Below are 20143 nucleotides of genomic sequence, written 5' to 3' on the forward strand. Positions count from 1 at the left end.
GTGTTAAAAACGAATGAAAGCTTCAGACGCTTCACAGGCTGACTGATGCTCAGGGGCGGAGCTACGTACCCGCTCTTCGAAGGTGAAGTCCGGCGTGGAGCACCGCGTGTCCTCACTGGACAGGAGCCGGTGGGAGTCCCTCGAGCAGGGCGTGTGGGGGTTGGAGGCGGTGTCGGGGCTGGCGGGACTCATGGGCGACGGCACGTGGCTGTAGTCGTGCAGCATCGGGCAGTGGCCCGGGTCGGGGGACGCGGGCTGAGGGGTGGGCGGGTTGGTCCCGCACAGCAGAGGTGTGGTGCGCCCGTCCACGGACTTGTACGACCTGAGGAAGAAACGGAGGAGTTGTCAATGTCACGGCTGCGGCGTGACGACAAACGCGAGGCGCTTACTGAGGCGTATGACGCTGCTCTTACCTGCTGCCCCGCCTCTTAGCAGGAGCCAGGGCCCTCCAAGTCCAGCGAGTGCGCTCCTGGTCCTCGTAGGGCTGATGGAGCTGGATGAAGGCTGCGTCTGACAGGTCCTCCACCTGCAGAAACATCACACGTCATCAGGACCCCGAAAACTCGTTTGCTTCGGTTTAATCGTCAAACACTCTGAGAGAAAGCAGTTTGACCATCTGAGCTCGAACAACGACGCTGAGATGTTTTTATAACTTTTAATGTCACGCTAAGGATTTAAAAGAGGGTTTTTAGGCTTTCAAAGCCTTCATGATTGCTTCACAGGTTTAAATGTACGAGTCAGATCCGACCACCAGGTGTCACTGTTCGCTCAGCAGCTCAGGTGATCTCCTGATCGGATCCTAACATCCCAGCTTAACATGTGAAATCTAATAAATACCACCAATGAGGTGGCTCTCTAACCTCGCGTTCGTTCTCCTCCTCGGTTATGGCCTGCGAGAAGACGTCCACACACCGCCAGCTTTAGAAAACAAGACAAAAACGTGTGAGTGCAGGAAACCAGCAGCCACAGCAGAGTGGTATTTTTCCATGCAGGTATCGGTTTACCTGGGCGTGAGAATCTCTTTGTACTGAAGCTTCTCCACGCGGGTGGTGGCAGCCACAGACATGGGGATTACTATGTTGTTGATGTCGAAGGAGCTTTCACCTCGCCTCCTCTTGATTGGCTGCTGCTGGAGAACAAAGGAGGAGTGTAAACAAGCGAGACTTTACACAGAAGTCTGCAAACAATAACGACTCGACCGGCTCCGACACACTTTCAGCTCAAACGCTCTCACAGCCTGCAGGGAGGACGACACGTGTCATCATGTTAATCCAAAAGATGAAGGTTAATAGAAACTGAGGTCATCATGAGCTCACTTCACAAACACATTTGGATATTTACAATTTACAGGTTTCCTCTTTAATCCAAGGAGACTTTGTTTAATAAATGTCCATGTCTGTGTAAAAGACCAGCAGGCAACAATTACACGCTCATGTTTTAGGGTGAGTGTGCAAATGAGCTGAAGATGCCCTGCAGGCCACAATCAGCTGGTCAAGTCTGCGGCATTTAACCATTTCTAGGTCCAAATACTCCTCCAGCTCCCGAAAAACAAACCGAGACAAAACAGAGCACTCCAGATTTATCCAGCTCCAAGAAAATCAACAGATGAACTTTAATAACCGTGAAAAAGAGGCTTTACGAGGTTTAGAGACTCAACTTTGGATGTAAATGAAGACAAAACATCATTGACTTGTAATAAGTTTGTGAAGATGAGTACATGTAATTCAATACAAGCACAAAAAAGACGTAGGACGAGTTAAATTGCTTCCAAAAGTTCACACGGCAGGAAGAAGACGCTGAAAGCAGACTGAACTTCAGCCGTGGGAACCTCTGGAGTGAGCCCATCCACAGCAGCAGGTTAATCAGTAAAATGCTGCTTCATGGTTTCAGATTACTCGCTAAGAAGTCCTGAAGCTAAGCTGAGCATCCACACAGACAGCCCGATTCTGAAGTGTGAAAATAATGAATTAAAATAAAGTAAAATTATTAAAATAATAATGATGAAAATGAGAAGAAAAAAAGTAAAAACAAAAACAAGCCCAGACAGTGCAGCACGTTAAAGCGCTCCGACCACGAACGGGGTCACAGATCATGAGTTACAGAGCGGATACGGCAGCAGCTGGTGCAACGAGTCTGCTGAGTGTTTTTGTTTCCTGCTGCTTTTTCTGCTCCAGCAACCACAAAAAAGTTTCAGCTCGAGTTTAACGTCTGAACCTCCGCCCGGCGACAAACACTGTGATGAGTGTTCATCGAGCCTCAACTTGTACTTTTGTTCGCATTAATGGCGCCAAAAACGCATCAGACAGTGACGCTCGCAGCTTGTTTGCATGCATCGCCGCAGAAGTCTCAGTTTGTTTCCCGTCTTCCTCGCTACAGCACAGCTTTCCCACACACACCCTGTCTAAGACTTTCCCTGGAACGCATTTTTTAATGCTGTGCTCGTCATCTTGTGTCATGTGAAACCATCAGATTTCCACGCAGCTACTGAAATAAATGAACGTCATTAATAAAATATATGACTGCAGTAAAGCCTGCTTAAAAAACAGAGCGAGCATTTTTAAAAACCCCCGACTGATGATTTGAATCATCCAAATAAGGTGCGTGATCTGGGGGGGCGTCCTTACAGGCGTGCTCGGGACACTCTGGCTGCTCAGGCCCAGCGGCGCAGAGTTCTCTGAAGATGTGGACAGCTGGCGTGTTAGGGGGCTGTGCAGGGACGAGTGCATGTTGGCTAGAGTCGTGCAGGGGGTGCTCGAGTCCATGAAGAGTTTGGGGGAGGCTGGAAGAGAAAGAAAGGAAAAGTCAGGCGGGTTCACTGATGTGTGGACCTCAGATTAAAGCCGTCCTGCAGACGTGTAACTCACAGTCCGCTCTCTCCAGCGAGTGCTCTCTTATTCTCTTGCGGCTGTAGTTCTTGTCGTACGGCCCTAACGGGGTCGAGATGGCCTGCAGCCGCTCGGTCTTGCACACAGCCTGGCCCTCCAGCCTGGCCGCGTTCATCACGCCGCTGCTGCCGCCGCCGCCAACACTGCTGTCCACTGTCCTCGACTTCTCAGCACTTCTCTTGTGGCCCAGTCCTGCAACACCAGGAGTACATCAGGTTACTGTTAGGTATGGCACAGGTTAGGACAACTGGATGTTCACATTACACTTTAAAACAAACATGTTCAGATAATAAATTTACTCCAAGACTTTTGTTGAGTTTAAAAATCCACTGCCTGAAGTTTTTAGTTGGCTCATGTTCATATGTCAGATATTAAATCTTCACTTGTGAGATGGTGGAATTAGTAAATGTGTATTTTCTCTTCTAGGATTACAACCAATCAACAGCTGCTCTTTTCTCAGCTGAGTGGATATGACATCGAGATCGGGCCTTCTCAGAAGGTAGATTCTCTTCTGAGAAGCGTCTCATTGCGTGAAATTAGGAAATACGGCAGCTACTAGGACAGAGTGAACTGTGAAACCTACACAGCTGGAATGAAGCAGAAACCTGAACAACAATCACAGTGTCCCAATAATGACATTTCGTAACATCGTACATTTGTACACATTTGTCTGTTTCTTCACGTCTTATATTTATTTTGAATGTGAAAGGTCGTATTTAAGTCTGGGTGATGTGATCTCAGAGGCGTCGCTGTGCTCGTGTGCTGCCGTCAAAGGGCAGAAAGCTGCCGCTCGGACAGCTCGCATACTTACTGACTGCCATGAGCGAGTTGGTGAACTTGTGCTTCTCTTTGGATGAGGAGAGCTTGTGTTTGAGGGAGAGCTTCTTCAGTGGTTTGCTCCTCTCCAGTGACTTGGTCTGCCACTGGCTCTTCATCACCTGCTGCAGGCGCAGACCTATACAAACGTCTGAGGAAGACAGCGGCAGAGGAAACGAGACTCAGAAAAATGAACTTCCTGAAGAAAATTTCCCTCATATTCTGTCAAATATGTTCTTGTTATGGTGACGGAGGTTCACGCTAAACACGGTGAAACTTTCAAATTAACGAGGTCAGCATACGAGATAAATGCTGACTCAGTCTCAGGCACACAGCTCGACCTTCCAGATGTTTCCAAGGGGCAGCCAATCAGGAGCTTACTTGTTTCACACAGGAGGACAAACTGAGGGCACTTCTGTAATTACACTCACTTTACCTCCACCAGGGGGCAGAGTTTTCTGTGGACGTGTTAAAACAAATGTAAAGAGGGTTCAGTGCTGAGCGTTTTTAGGCAAACTGAGGTTCAGACGAGCACACAGTAGCATAAACTGATAGTACATCAAAGTGCAACCCAACTTCAGCTAATAAATATATTCCCTCAGGGGGTTTTTTGTTTGTTTTTTTAACCCCAGAGGGAATATCCACTACTGAAGCACTACTACTAGAACAAGAACGCAGCAGTAACGCACATACAGGCTGCCAGACACCATTAAGCAACAAGAACAGGAGAAAAAAGCGCTGTAGCTACATCAGACTGGTAAGGGTGGGTGAAATGATCATCCTTAATATGAATCATGCCAAGTCCAAGAATACAAAAGACATATTCCTAAAATTAGTGCTATAAACTCTTGAAGAGTTTTCTGCAGTTTAGTGAGTCACATGAAACGAGCCTCGGAGCAGCGGTCCAAATGTTCACTAATAACCTTTAAAGTCACCTCCAAAATTTCCCCCCTTTGTTTTAGTGTAAACAAATTTAGGTGCCCAGTGAAAATTACATCCACGAGACACCCTGAAATAGCTTAAGAAAAAACAAAATGATTAAAGACATGACCTCTGGGCTCAGAGTTTCCAAAATAACCCAGTTAAATTACAGGAAAACAGACGAGCAGCCCACAACCCAGACTTAAGACAATTACACTTCCCCCCTGTATAATTAAAAAATAAAACCTACTTCCTGTCATTTATTGGTTTGTCGGTTACACATTTTATTTATCGTTAAAGGCAAAAATAGAACACTAAACTGCCTGAAAAGTTTTGCCCTCCCTCTGGGAGCGAATCAGACGTCCTGATAGGCTGAATCTGACACCAGGCTGTGTGCTTTACACTGCAACCTTAGATAATCTATTCTGTGAGCTTCAGCCAAACCTACTGCTTCATTTGTCTGTGTCGTGTAAAACTGTTCATGTTTTGATTTGCAGTAAAGTCAGAAATTCCTGTCTTCATTTATGTGAGTTCCTTGCTGCGCAGAGAGAGAGAGAAGACTCTAAATGACTAAATATGTTCAGCAGAACTTCCTGCTGAGCTCACAGCCACGCCTTGTTTGTCTTCCCCTCTGGATGTAAAGGAGGAAATGGCTGCGTAAACTCAAGCTCCGCTCTGAGACCAGCACTGACCGTCGGGGAAGGAGAGGATGGGGTGGACGCCAAGATCCAGCCTTGACAGGCGCTCCAGGGTGGGCAGCTCGTACTGAGGGTCCTCTCTGGGGGTGGGCCAGCCACCGCACATCACACAGCTGGGGTTAACCCTGCAGTTACACTGGATGCAGCTGCTCCTCGGGGCCTGCCAGGAGGACAAACGAGAGCGGTTGCAAATCATTCACAGCCAAGCTGTGATTATTAATAATTCAGCGGCTTCACCGACACGGCCGTTAAACACTTATTGAGTGAGTCATGCCAGAAAACGTTCTGCTCTTTAGAGCCGCTGACGTCATGCTCCGTGCGCCTGCTTTATGTCTATTCCCCCCATTTTTAAAATTGCTCTATTATTAGTTCTGCTGGTACTTTACTGAAACTTACTCTTTTAATAGATACAAAAACAGTACAGACTGCACCCGCTCCTTAAGCTCCTTGTTGAATTGTATCTAGATTTTCTTCTTTTCCATTGACCTTGTGTATTTTATTCTATTTTTTCCTATTTAGCTGTGCCACTTTTTTCATACTGAGCCATTTCAGTTTGTGTTCCACTCTATTTAAGCCAGGCTGTGTTTAATGAGTTTGGTCCTCCTACTACAAAAAAAAAACAAACAAACCATATAATCAGACAATACCGATTAGAATTTGTAAATCACTGGTGTTCAAAAGTTCCTCTGCAGAAAATGTCCTCCATCTCATCTGAGATATCAGCTCCTATTTTGATTATGTTGTTAGATGAACGCATGTGGACGTATCTGACACCGGTTTAGTTCGCTGTACTTCGTGCCACAGAAATAATCATCGTTTCCTCCTCACTACTCAAACCAACCATATTATTACACACTACATTTAAATCTCTTTCGGCACAATCTTTAAAGAAGCTGTGGTAGTGCCTCAAGTTTCTATGCTATGATTTAGGGAGTTTTCTGCTGAGCCACTTAGTTTCACTTTTGCCTTGTGATGTGCTCCATGATGAACAGATCATCACCAAACTATCCTGAATCAGTGGAAGACGATGAGCCCACAAAGTGATCGACCTGGGGCTTTGATAAGTAGGGAACATAAACCAATCATGTCAACGTTGTAAATACTGACACTCTAAACATAAAAGTGGGGTTATTTATAACTAATCATGAAATAATTAAGATTTTTCACTACATCGTAAAAACATGTTTAAAAAAAGCTGTTTTAGAAGCACAGCATTTTTAAGCAACAACTGTGGACGATTTGGATTTTATAATGTGAATAGTTGTTTAATGTAAAACATGCATTGAGCTTCTTATGTCCTGCTGAACTGACAGGATTTTCTCTCTTTCTGAATCATGTGGTTCACCATGCTTTGATTTGAAGGACCTTTTTGTTGTTTCTTTGAAAGTCTGTTTTTTTTCCTTTTTAAAAATATTGTTTATAAAAATAAGCAGGAGAAATATGACTGCATAATTGTAGTAGTAGTATTTTTAAGTTTAAAAGCCTCAACACATTTAGAGACTTAAAGTCACACTCAGTCTCCCAGAGAGTGGGGAGGGGTGTAAACAATCAGAAACGTTTCTATTTCCCCCTCAACTAAAACTTGTGAGTCGTCACATGGGGCCATTACTACCCTTTGTTGTTCGACTCTGAATGAAGATGCCCTACTTTCCCCGTCTCTCGTTTACTCAGTTATTAGGTCACGCACCAGCCGAAGAGTGAAGCCTAAAACACTAGGCGCTGTCTAACAAAAAGCCCTTTCACTGCTCTTAAATGTGCAAAACTGAACATTCAGCATGTTCGCGCCGTTTCCACAAAGACTCCTTCACACGCGTGTGCCCTTGCAGCTTCTTTCAAGTGAAACCCAAGAATAATCACACAGAGCAGAAAACTCACCTTGCCGTTAAGGTTGGGCACAGTGTTGGGCTGAATGAGTCGCCGCCGCCGGCAGCTGATTAGCGGCCGCGTACGCGCGGCCACGCATGTGCTGTCGTAGGCCGACGGCTGCTGATGCTTGGCGTCTGTGCTCTCTGCCATCCTACAACACGGAGAGAAGATTTAGCACCTGTTAAAAGCTGGCGTGCTCGTAGCTGTGAGCGCATCTCATTAGCTTAAAACTCATCAATGTGACTTTAGCTGCCAGATGTGCTACACCTCAGAGATAGCAGACTGTACTAGCAGCTGTACAGTCTGTATGATACAGTGCCCAAAGTATTATAAACTTTGCAAAACAAAAAACTGCAAATATAAAAAAAAAAAAAAAACTGAGCACATCCAGCATCCTAAACTCTGGATTCAGGCTTCAAGATAATAAAAAGACATGTGAGCTGACCCTATGTGACAGGATTACAAATCTGTGAGGACATTTTCCTACTCTTTCCCGTGTTTGGAACGATACTTAATCTAATGTATTATAGAGTCTGAATATTTCAGGATGTAACTTCAACAGTTTCCACACACAATTCAATACATTGTCCTATGATACCTTTTTATTATAATTAATTAAAGTCAACTGGTGCCCCTTTAGAAACCTTAGCATGAACCTACACAATAAAAATTTACCTTGGGATGCCGTTGTAGCACCATACGAGTGGGTTGAAATTTGGTGCATTTTCAGAGCAAATCAATTCTACACCCACTCCAAGTGACTCTAACCCACAGGTTCAGGAGCAAAGCTGCACCAATTTTAATGTCTATGATGTAGAGGCACATAAACAAGCGTTCGCTACAGAAAACTTTATCCAAAATACACTTTTCACAGGTCAGTATGTGATAGGAGGAGATTCCTTTTGTGTTAACAGAGCTTAAATGTAATTTTCAGGGCTGACAATTTCTTGTAAATATCACCTTTACTTGAAAAAGAGGAAACTCAGATTCACCCATCGACATTTAAAGAGTCTGTATTTAGCAAATTATTCACAGCGTGAAGGTAAAATTTTGTACTGCTTCATTAAAACCCACTGAAGTCATTACTGAAGGTAAAGCCGATTCTGTCAGGTGGCATCCTATTTGGTTAATTTTAAAAGGAATGACTTATTCTCATATGGCACTAACAACAGGAGATGGCCTGCTTTAGAAACCTTCATCAGCAATGAGGAAGCTGCCTGAGCACAGCGTGTAGGAGGCTGAGCTCACACATTCTCACAGAGGTCATTACAGTTAATTAAAATGAAACTAAAACCAAAACCAGGTGAAAAACAACCTATTTGCAAAACAAATGTTATGTAGATTTTTGTACAGAAGTTCACTGACACATATCTACAGGACTGTGTCCACTGACTGCGTGAAATGAAAAAAATAACTGAAACTAATAATCAAAACAAAACCGAAACGGGAAAAGTCATCCTGAAAACTAAACACAACAGAAGCAAAAATAAACTAAATAAAAATCCCTGATTCAAACACGGGTGCAGTTCAACAAACTTTGCACTATTGAGCTGGAGGTTAAAGACTGTTTCATGTCTCATCAGGCGGCATCTACCAGCTACACTTTCACATTTGCTAAGAAAAAAAATGAGTTCAGGGAAGTTGATGTTTAGAAGATGTGCCAGTTTTTTTTAAAAATGCAGTATTAAGACTACAAAATAAAAAGTCACAGACAGAGCTTTGTCCATAGTGGATATTGTGATTGCATGAAAAGCACATGAGACAAATATTAAAGTTGGGTCCATTTATTACCACAGCAAAACACCACTATGCAAAGATGACTAACATGGATGTTTGTCCAGCTGAAATGTCTGCTGTGAAAAAGGTTAATTACTTTTCTACTAATCACTGCAGCTCCAGCTAAAATCAGCATCTCTCTAACTGCTAATCCAAACGAAGGTCTCCCCTCTCGCATTTCCTGGAAAGGCAGCGAGCCTTTCCGAGAACTCAAAATGAGGTAATCATTAGCAGCTGTACCTGCTGAGGACGCCGTTGACTGGCTGCCCGTTTTGACCTTTCCAAGGGCCCGGCTCTGTGCTGCTGATATGGGCGGTGCCCGTGTGCTCCAGCCGCTCTGAACCGGCGTCCTGCATCGACAGATAAGACCAAAACCAGTTAGACTACACCTCGTGTTAACTGGCAGGCTGACCACGCTGAACACTCAGGCAGCCGGCGGTATTTCAGGAAACTGCATTAGAGACAAACTAAATCATCTTGGTCCTGTGGCCTTGAATTATTCAGTCCAGATTTGGGCTAAGGCCTTCACTCTCCCAAGGCTTAAACCATCAAAGACAAAAAACCTGAAGCAAGCTTTTACACAAGTGAACAGTTTCATGATTCCAGTCAACCTTGTCTCATTTCACAAACATCTGCTTCACATTTCTCTATCATTTCAACTCAATAGCTGAGCGTGTGTTAATTTGTACTTTACGTCTTTGGAACATTTTGATATTTTTATTTTAAACAGTTTTTTAAAATCTTGTGTTAAATATGTCAAGTATAATGAAACATGCTACTATAAACAACTGCCATTTATATAGCAGCTTTGCTATGAAATCAGATTACCTTAAAGACAGAAAAACATTTAATTTAATGAGGTTCAACATGCAGTAGAGCAAATGTACACCACTGCAATGGGAGGCTGCACAGCTGCAGCTGAACAGACGTAAACAATTTAAACACCCAGACAGGCCGACTCATCAAGAGAAATTATTTGGATCTGAGGGTTAGGGAGCTTTTTTTCCTTTCTAAACTGCTTTGATTTGGTCAGACCTGAGGAACAGATAAGAACACAATTTCCCGTGAACACTTAACATTTCATTTCCACCTGTGTGAAAACAAACAAGCTCGATATTTCAGTCATTCTCAGGGATAGACTAAAGCAGAGCTGCTTATATTTACCCACTAACACAGCATCCGAAGATCAAAGTGCTGAATAAAGGCTACAACTAATATTCATTCATTAATATTTATTTATCTTTACATTATACACTTGAGCCAAGAATGAATGGGGTTATTTATAAGAATTGATGAAGGCTAAAGATTTTATCTTGCACCATTTTCTATTTGTTGGAAGAACTGCTAATTAAACTATAGCTGACAATTTTGTAGCCTTGCTGCTGTCTAATTTTGTTTTTGTATTCTTTCCTTTGTATTCACAAAAAACTGATCTGAGGCTCGCCTCTTACATAAATCTTACATAAATCTAACTAATCTTTATTCAAAAATAATCCCTTTGTTAAGCTTTCAGTTCATCTCAGTTCATCCTCCGTCTTAAACAGTTTCAACTTATTCTGATTAGTTGCGCATCTCAAAAATAAGGTTTGGACAGTTGGTGGGTGGAGCTTGTGCAACTTCTGTACCTGAGATGATGGGATCAGCCTTGCTAAGTAAGAAAAGGGCGGCTATGAAAACCGCGTCAGCGGTTGTATTTTAATGCAGGCAAAATGTTTTTCTAAATCAAAAGAATATAAAAATAGTAAAAATGGCCATTTTAACTGATGACAGTCTGTCTAATCTATCCAAGATAGTGGCTGGGTTGATTAAAGACAACCTCTGTCTCTAACTGTTTACAGCTTTATGAGACTTTGACTCGCAGGGATTACTCGTGCATACAGTGACCTCATTTTTTTTTAAAATGTTTGTCCTATTTCATGTGACCATGTACAAATGTAACAATACATGTGACAGAAATTCTGTAAAACAAAAAGGTCAACAAAAAGAATAAAAACAATGGTTTTAAGCCACTAGCAGCTACGGTTCTATTAAAAAGACCATTTTTAAAGAAACAAATCTGTTTACCTGAGTGTTTACAGGCTCTGCTTTTACTTCTGTCCCACCTGCAAGCACCCCACTTGGCGAAACACCTCCCAGCTCTACTGAGCCCTGAGAAATCGAGAGATGAGAGTTATACTTTCAATTCAAAGATAAAGAAATTAATACAAGTTAAAATGCATCACAGAGCTTCTTCATCCTACAGTGTCAGTGGAAATACACATAAAAGGACTCTTTTCTGATTTTATGACACTTGATGGAAGATTTTTCTGCACATCAGAGAAAAAAAACCTAAAATGCACAGACGTGTCTAATAAATGGAAGGACCGACCTTGCTGGCGCGGATCTGTCTGTAAATGTCCGTCTGCTGCCGGATGCGGTACTCCAAGTCCGAGATGTGGGCCTGGAGCCAGTTCCAGTGGCTGATGATGGCAGCTCTCTCCACGGTGTAGCGGCTCTCTGCTCGCTTCCATCTGCAGGGGGAAAAAAAAGAAAAAGATGTGTTTAAGTTATGGTCAACAGAAGATACTCTGGGTGATAGTGATTTATGTCACGTGTGTCCAGATCAAATCTGCTCTTCACTAACTTTGATCTGGCCAGCAGATCACTTTAGGTTCTTAATATTTGAGCCTAACCAGCTGTAGCAATGGTTTGAATTCCACAGACACATTAAACTAGACAGACAGGCACACCTAAAAAAAGCCAACGGGCTAATACAGAATACAACAGAAAGGAAGGTTTATGCTGCAGGCAGACAATCTGAACTGAGGCGTCAGGACCTCTGATGGATTTCGATCCACCAGTCTGAGATGAGCCAGGCAACAAAAAAAAACAGTGAAATCTAAAACCACGTTCTTATAAGCTTCCTTTTATGTGATGCTGTATCTCTCACCATTTTTTCATCTCCCTTTTAGGACTCTATCATATAAATAAAGTTCTTATTTACTACTACATCTTTACTGCGAGTAAATGCCCTGTGTTAGCCATGTGTCTTAAATGTGCTGTTATTTTGGTGTTTAAATTCACACATATGCACAAAGATAAGGAACAACCAATAGCAAGGAAGAGTCTCGAAGCTGATGCACTGAAAAGAGTCAAATCAAAGTACGGAGGAGCTGAGGGGGGTTTCAAAAGGCTGCAATGTACAGGTAGTTTGTTTTTAAATGAAACTTTCTACACACCTTGTTAAGCCTTACAAACATATGTGCAAGATCAAAGTTAAAGATTAATCATTGTGCTTTGATTGCAAGGTCTAATTCAGGCTTGTGAAACAAGCGAGTTGCTTTCATGGTCTTATCTTGTTCAATTGTCCTTAGGTTGGACTGGATTGGGGGACAAAAACAAACTAATTCCTTTTCACAAAGGTCAAATTAAATAGAAACACCAATGAAAAACAACTTTATTTCTAAGACTGTAATTTTAAATAAAGAGGACTAACAGCCTATGAAGTGAAACAACATATTTATCTCACTGAGATTAATTACTCATCCTGTCCACTCAACTGAATTGTGGTGAACTTCAAACTCCCATAATCTTTATTTATTGAGCTTTCTCATGTAAAAATCCCCCAACCTCACACCAGGAAACAACTTGATAAGCAGCATGTTTTATTATTGCAGTTTGATGTTCATAGGCCACATGTAGGTTTTAACACAGCCAGCTGATGAAGGATCAACATATCAGACTATTGTGTGAAAAAGAAAACACACCTAATTTACTGAAACTGTGGGACAGTATTATTTTCTTTTATAAAGGATGTTTCAGTGTACACTCTGCTACTAAAGGAGGTAATAAAGGAAGCACTGAAGCACCCTTCCTTAGCATTTAAGGAATTCAAACAGCTTTTATTGTGTCTGCCACACAGACACCTCCAGGTCATTTTAGTCAGCAACCTTCATAAGAAAAAACGACCAGTCGGCATCAGCTCTCATCTCGCTGGGACCCAGTGTGGACTTTAGTGAAGCTCCACTTATTTATGCAACTACAGTTATTAGTCTGTTCCCAGTTTATATAAGTACATTCCGGTGTTTTACTGAACTATTATTAAACACTAAAATTGATTATTTGGAGCATTTCCGCTGTCAGACTGCAGAGGTCAGTGAATCAGCGTTATAGCAGAGCTCCCAGCAGTGGCAGCTGCAGGCAGCCTGGAAAAGCATTAGAGTCAAAAAATAACATGATTAGGCATGCATTATAAATATGTGGAGAAATTAAAAATTAAAGAAAAAAAGAACTGGGGGTTTCCACTGCAGAGGTATGCTCTGTGAGAAAGGAACGAGTGCCAGCTGAGAGCAGGGTACTCCATTTTACCAGTATGACACACAGAATGGCCATTTCAAAGGCAGACATGAGAGGAAAATGTCTGCTCCTGCACAGAGTGGAAGCAACCACAGAGGGCGCCATTTCTTCCAAAGACAGGGCCGCAGAGGCTGTGGATGAACAATGAAGGTAATGACTCAGATAGCAGACAAAGATAGACCTTGCACTCCCTCTTTTTCCTCTCTTCCCCACACACCCTAACCTGTTTTCAATTTCCAGAGCCTTCACCGGGGCAGAGGTAGATGGGAGAGAAAGACAAGGGAGATGGGAAGGGTCGCTCTGGCAGTCTGGAGAGGAACAGACAGGCCTTAAAAGCAAATCTACAGGGCACAGGGTGCAGGAGGGGGGTGGGGCTGGGTGCAGACGCTGGAATAACCAATAATCCAACCGAGAATCCTGCTTTACTGAGGTGCTGAGCAGAAACAGAGCTCCTCTGGCGGATGACGTCCATCACGGAGCCGATCAGTGCAATCAGAGACATTCCGATTTCTTCCTTGACACATCTGCTAGTCTTATGTCCCCGTTCACTACGACATAGTATGGAGGACAATGCTGTAAATACAGCTGCAGTGTTTCCTGCTGGCACTACTTCCTGTTGCTGTTCCACACACACACACGCGCTGCTGTAATGCACCCAAACACACCCATTAGATCAGTTCCATTTAGATCAGTGAATTAGAAGTATCAAACATGAAACCCAGGACCTAAAGCCAGCTCACCAAAGGGTCCAAATTCAGCCTACTTGATGTCCGACTGCAGTAAAGGTACTGACTGACATTCTGGAGAGTCTTGCAAGTACAATTGGTCCTCTTATAATCATTAAAATAATTTGTCTGTCTTGCTTTACTTAGCACAAGCTTCAAGTTATATGCACTTAAGGTAAAGAGGGGTGTGTCGAACTGCCACGTCATTTCCTACAGTATCTCTGAGTCACGTCAAAGTTCAGCAACTATTACACAACATAAAAATCTGTTAGAAACTGCAACCAAATAAATTTTAAACATTCTCCAACTGTGACAATCTGAAGTCAAAATCTTGTTTTTAAGCTCTGAGCAAAGGAAATCACAGCTAGTAGATGAGCCTGATATGTAATGTATGTAAAATAGAGGCCTTTCACATACAGTTTTTAAACAGCCCTAATAAAATAACATTTCCTCTGGATATTTTCTGTACTCAAGAATTCAAGAGGGCACACAAGTGCTGTTAAATAATAATAATAATAATAATAATAATAATAATAATGATGATGATGGGTGACTTATTCAACCCTTTATACTTCTAGTGTCTGTAACTTTGAAAATATTGATAGCATGAAAGTAAAATTTGGTATGCGTTCATTAAATATTGTTATTATACAAAGATCAGCAGTCACATAGAGACAGCCAAACCACCAAGGCGAGTGAGGATACATCAGCTCATCAAAAGCAGAAGCAAAACATCACAGACATGATAAGAAAGGCTGAATGGGAACGAAGTGGAGCTTCAGTCCTTAGGACACCTCATCAGCACTGACAGACAATATGCTAGGTAAGTTAAAATAATCCACTCTGAAACTGCAGAACAACCTAAAATCAGATAACAGAAGAGAAGCAGCAAGAGCTTCAGCTGCAGTTTACAAAAGCACAAACAGAGCGATCATTACAAGTCCAATGACCTCAATCACCAGGGTGACTGAGGAGGTTGAGAAAGAGGAGGGGTCAGTTAGAAAGAACCCACTACTACCCCATTCTTTCTCCCAACGAGGAGCTCCTCCCCTCCTCTCTAATCAGGACAAATTTTCCTCCCCCCCTCAACTCCCACATACACACACAAAGTGCCAGCAGCAGCCGCTTCGGCGGCCGTTTTCTGGCTGTCAGCAGATTCTCCATTGTAGTGCTTCTCTGGATGCAGCACATATGTTGTCTATAACATAGTGACCCCTTCAAAAACCACCATAATCGCTCAGTAACACTGCCTCTCAGTAAAGCTCTCTCTCAAAAACCAGCAGGTCCTGATATCCTATCCGCTGGACACATGACGCTGCCTCATGTGAAAACAACCAGTTTTCCTATGGATGTTAATCAAGGGTGCAACAACCCGACATGTGGACCAGACAATGGTTCAATCTTTACTCAAAAAGGCTAGACCTGATATTCAGATTTGGTGTGCAGTAGTTTGGTAACAAAACGATGAGCAGTGCATAGGGATTTCTCACCTGCTAGTAAGGATGAACCAACCTGATATCTTAATCAGATGTTAGTATCCTGATCAGATATTGGTGAACTCAACATACTGACCTATTGGCTAATCTGTTTAATTCCTTTCCACAATGCACTTTTATCTCGTCATGAGGTAAGAGCAGCTAGCACAAGCGTTGCATAGAGGATGCCAACAAATGGGAGAGGAAAAAAAATGCTTATCATACATGATGTGGTATAAATGACTTAAGTCACCAATTTATTTATTGACTATATTGCATTATGCTTAACTGCTCTGTGTGTGTGTGTGTGTGTAGGACTGTTCGATATAACGATATATATCGGATGACGATATAAAAACGTCTATCGTTTCATTTTACGCTATCGTTTGTTTCGTGGTGTCGCAAAATAAACTGTTTACGGCAATATTTTTTCATCGTTTTGATGGTCACTGTAGTGGCTATATTAATTTCTTAAAGTTCTCTCTTTCTCTTATATTTAATAGAACCACACTACTGACAGACAAGCGCTTGTTTTTATGCGTTGTCGTTAGCAACAACGATGGTAAAACCACGGCGTTTCCGCTTGTTTATTTTCCACATAAACCTTTCACAATATAGCTCAAGATCCTGTTGAGACTTTTCAAAATAAACCGAATCACGTGAAAGATGCAGAGTATTTATGGATAAGAAGCAAAAAAGAGCTGCCAGGTGCTAAAAAAAATAAACCTTAGACTCAAACGTTAGAACAGGCTTTTCCCCGCAGCACCCTGTGTAATAAATACTCACAAAGAAAATGGCGGCTGTTACAACCTATGTCTAAAAATGTATAGTTTCATGCATCAGTTAAAACACTTGACTCTAGGTCCATGACGCCCAGCTGGTAACACTTCACGCAAGTCGAGCTGCCCGAGATTCACAGAATTTACAGAAAATGTTACATTTTTGTGATTTATATCGTTATCGGACAATAGATGTCTTAATATCGGAATATGAGATTTTGGTCATATCGCACAGCCCTATGTGTGTGAGAACACAGATGACTCACCTGCTACAGACCAAATCTACCCAGACATACAAATGAAGTAACCCAAAGCTAATGATGTGTTCTCACCGAACGTGAATAAACCTTTGTCCTGCATCACACAGTCTACCACTCAAAAGCCACCAGATGAGGAAGAGTACAACTGATGGATGAAATCTAGTTAATGCAACATACTGCCATGAAGTGCTTTCCCTGTACAGCAGCGAAGAGTTTTTGCGATGCAGAATGAAGCAAATTCTTTGCTGAAAATCTCACACTATGAGCGAGACATTTTTGTCTGCGTCACACTTGTTTACTTTCAGGCTTGTACACAAGACAGGAGGCAGAAAGACGATTTGGTGGAGCAATTGCTGGGAAGCTATTATTGCAATAATATGCCAATATAAGGAATTACATTTAATGCGCAGAGTAAGCAAAGCAATCTTTAAGTTGAACTCAATATGGTCTTACATATAAGTAATGATTCCCAGTGTCCTCCTCAGAATAGGGCTCTGCCGTTAATCTGATTTCATAATCATTTAAAACACGATTATCAGGATAAAAGCGTGTTCTGTTTTTGTCCTTTACTTTTGCCTCTCAAGAAACTCCCCACCAGGCTGTGGTAGGTTTAGTTCAATACACATTAACTTTGTTAGTTTATTCAATTAGATGGTAATCAAAGTTCACCTGATTGTTTTTGTAATTGTGACTAAGGAGGAAAAAAAAATCCTCATGCTCTCACTACTGACCCGTTACTTATGCCATAACCCCACAGTGAGGAATACAGAAACACTAGTGGTGGATTAGAACAGAAGACACCTGAAGCCAAAGGTTTAAAAAAATATATAAGAGTGCATCCTCAACAACTATAATCATCTTTCTGACCACTAGCGCCACAGAGACCGTTTACTCCCTTTCCAAATACAATTTGGTGAATTAACTGCATGTGGTTGTGTAACAGTTGGCAATTCTAATAACATGTAATCCGAGCCACCATGTTTTGGTTTATCATTTCGTCATTAAAAGCACATGTTGATTACAGTGTATACAGGCATGTCTGCAGTATGAGAGGGGCTTCGACTTTATCACACTGGACTGCTGGACAATTTTTGGAAATGAAGCTCACTAATTAATTCTCTTTTTAAACCCACAGGGGGGGAAAGGTGCCACAAAGGACAGCAAAAATGTGTTTCCACCAACCACAGCCATGAATTCACCTGTGAAGCATAACAGCAAATTAAAAGCAGTATGAGAGGGTACTGAATGAATGTTTTACAAGATTCATCCCAAATAGCCTCATTTTTCATCAAAAAGCTTGAAAACAGAAAAGCAGTGAAGATGAAGCTGCTGTCATTCATGCTGTACTTCGAGAAGCACCTGATCAAGAAATGTAAAAGGTGATGAAAATTGTCCTTTCTTATGCTTCCTTTTATCACCACTATGTTTTAAAAGTTACACAAGCATTTAAAAATAAAAGCTGTCTGTATTTAGTTGATTTAAATGCTAAGCTGAAAACTGACAGCAGTCGTCCCACTTTCTGATGCAGTGATACCTGAAGCATGCTGGTGGGAACACAATTAGAGAGGTTTCAAAACTAGGAACACATTTACTTCTTTGAAAAGTTAATAGAAAATATGAATTTGTGTATATTTGTTTTTGTGGGGATCAGTGAAACTCGACAGTGTTAATACAACTGTAGTACGCATTGTTAGGTTTGTTTTTTCACTTTATCAACAATGCTTAAAATTAGTATAGGACAGACATTAACACAGACTAGGGATTTGTGATTACAGCAAGATTAATATGATTACACGCAGGAAAAACAGCAGCTTCAATTTAGAAGAATTAAGTGGATTTCCATGCACTTTAAATATAATTGAATTACATAAATAAATATGAACTGAGGTAAAACTGCCACAAGCCTGGCTAAGTGTCATTTTGGACAATTAGTAAAGAAAAAAGGCAGATGATTATCTTAATCATCTTGTTTAATATAAAATTTGATTAACTGCACAGCCAAAGCACAGACAGAACTATTGTGCATGTAAATAAAAGTCATGTCCACCCACGTCACCTGTGATCAGCTCCTTTCTGTGGCACTGATGCACAAATACAGCGAGTTCTAGTTTAAAGGTGTAGGTTTTATCTCAACTTTCTCCCTCCTTTTAACCCATATTTATGATCCGGGTCCGAACTGCATATTGTCATATTATTTAACAGCATCAGCGTCACACACACCCTTGACAGAGCGCCTCCCATAATCTGTAACTTTCCGTAAACTTATGATCTGACATGTGCTCCTGGCTCGCAGCCTGACTGGCAAGCTGTGTGTGGAAGTCAGAGAGGAGCTGGGTCGTTGTACTTTTCTCTCTCTTTCATGCGAACAGCTAAATGTAGCACTATCAATATCTTCCAGGAGAGAGACAGTTTAAAAATGTGCACCCACACCCATTCCAACTTGCAGTGATGGCTCGCTTTTTACCTCCACCTTCCTCTCAAGCAGTCTTCAGCAAATGCACACATTTGATACTCAACAGATGTGCCACAAATCCAGGGAGCAGTCATTTGACCTGAATGTTCATATTTTACTCAGGCTGGCAATAAAGAGAGTGGGCAAGTTAGGGCTAAACTGGAAGACTTCTTCCAGTTCAGGTCAGGATGTCAAATCTCCTGACCATTTCTGTCAAATCAAACAGAAATGTTTAAAATGCCATTTTAAACATTTCTGTCATTCCTTGAGTCTAAAGATCAGGCTGAAAGGTTACAAAAACTTCCCATGTAATTGTTGTTGTAACTAAACAATAATAGCAACTTCTTTATGAGTGAAAGAATCTATGTAGAGGTACAAATACTTTTAACTTTCCATATACTTCTAAATCCGGTGGAGTAACGCTGAAATCCCTAACCTAACCTTATTTTTTAAAAATCGAATTATTAACTTCACTGCAGTTAAATTGTTTGGCACCACTGATTAAAAACAAGTACTTAATAAATGGAAATTTCAGAATTTGTTATAATTAAAAAAGAGAAAAATTTGTTTTTAATTAAGATTATTTTAAACTTTAAATAGAATTCACTGGTTAATTTATGCAAAAATGCAATCCGACTAGCAATGCAGAAGGAAGCTGTGTAGTACAAGTACGAGTTGCACTGTCACAAGAATTTGCATGAATATGTTTTCACGCTGGGCCTCATCTGTTGCCAAGTATGTTTTACACTGCAGGAACTGTAGCTGACAGAACAGGTATTATAAAATTGATAAGTATTTCAAACCAAGAGGTTTAAATCAGTCAAATTCATTTCACTTTGAGCCATCCACAAATGTAAGTGATATCCACATCTGTCATTGATCTAAGGGACAGAGTCAGTCCTGAACACAGAAACTATTTAAATGACACAGATTTTCAGGTACATTCACTTTTGTCTATGTGCAACTTCCTCGTGTCAGGTGTGGAAATACAGTGTACAGGTCTAGGGCAGTGACCTGGGATTATTTTGCAGGGATTATGTTATCTGGGGAAATATTACTATTATAATATTTATGTTTATATTTCTTTATTTAGCTTTCTTTTCCTTTTATATTTCACAGCCTTAAGTGTACAGGCTAATTACCCCGAATGTACAG

At 41.5% G+C, this 20143-nt stretch overlaps 2 protein-coding genes across 5 annotated transcripts in view; both read right to left on the bottom strand.

Moving 5' to 3' along the window:
- Positions 1–20143, bottom strand: part of LOC102781177 (S-adenosylmethionine synthase-like) — a 132457-nt gene that overhangs the window by 63060 nt on the left and 49254 nt on the right. The gene's annotated exons all lie outside the window — the stretch shown is intronic.
- LOC102799985 (KAT8 regulatory NSL complex subunit 1-like) overlaps positions 1–20143 on the bottom strand; it is a 39030-nt gene that overhangs the window by 360 nt on the left and 18527 nt on the right. For 2 of the 4 annotated variants that reach the window (XM_087844917.1, XM_087844916.1), the window contains 12 exons: positions 11331–11472; positions 11027–11110; positions 9203–9312; positions 7196–7337; positions 5315–5480; positions 3695–3852; positions 2865–3084; positions 2625–2779; positions 1005–1129; positions 861–918; positions 414–526; positions 70–322 (listed from right to left, as the gene is read on the bottom strand). In XM_087844917.1, coding sequence (XP_087701043.1) covers positions 70–322; positions 414–526; positions 861–918; positions 1005–1129; positions 2625–2779; positions 2865–3084; positions 3695–3852; positions 5315–5480; positions 7196–7337; positions 9203–9312; positions 11027–11110; positions 11331–11472 — 1726 coding nt within the window. The remainder of the gene's footprint in view (positions 1–69; positions 323–413; positions 527–860; positions 919–1004; positions 1130–2624; positions 2780–2864; positions 3085–3694; positions 3853–5314; positions 5481–7195; positions 7338–9202; positions 9313–11026; positions 11111–11330; positions 11473–20143) is intronic. The other 2 variants (XM_035908870.2, XM_087844918.1) reach the window with 2 other exon arrangements.

This window comes from Neolamprologus brichardi, chromosome 8 (assembly GCF_056152115.1).
Source record: "Neolamprologus brichardi isolate AB-2024 chromosome 8, ASM5615211v1, whole genome shotgun sequence".
NCBI lineage: Eukaryota > Metazoa > Chordata > Actinopteri > Cichliformes > Cichlidae > Neolamprologus > Neolamprologus brichardi.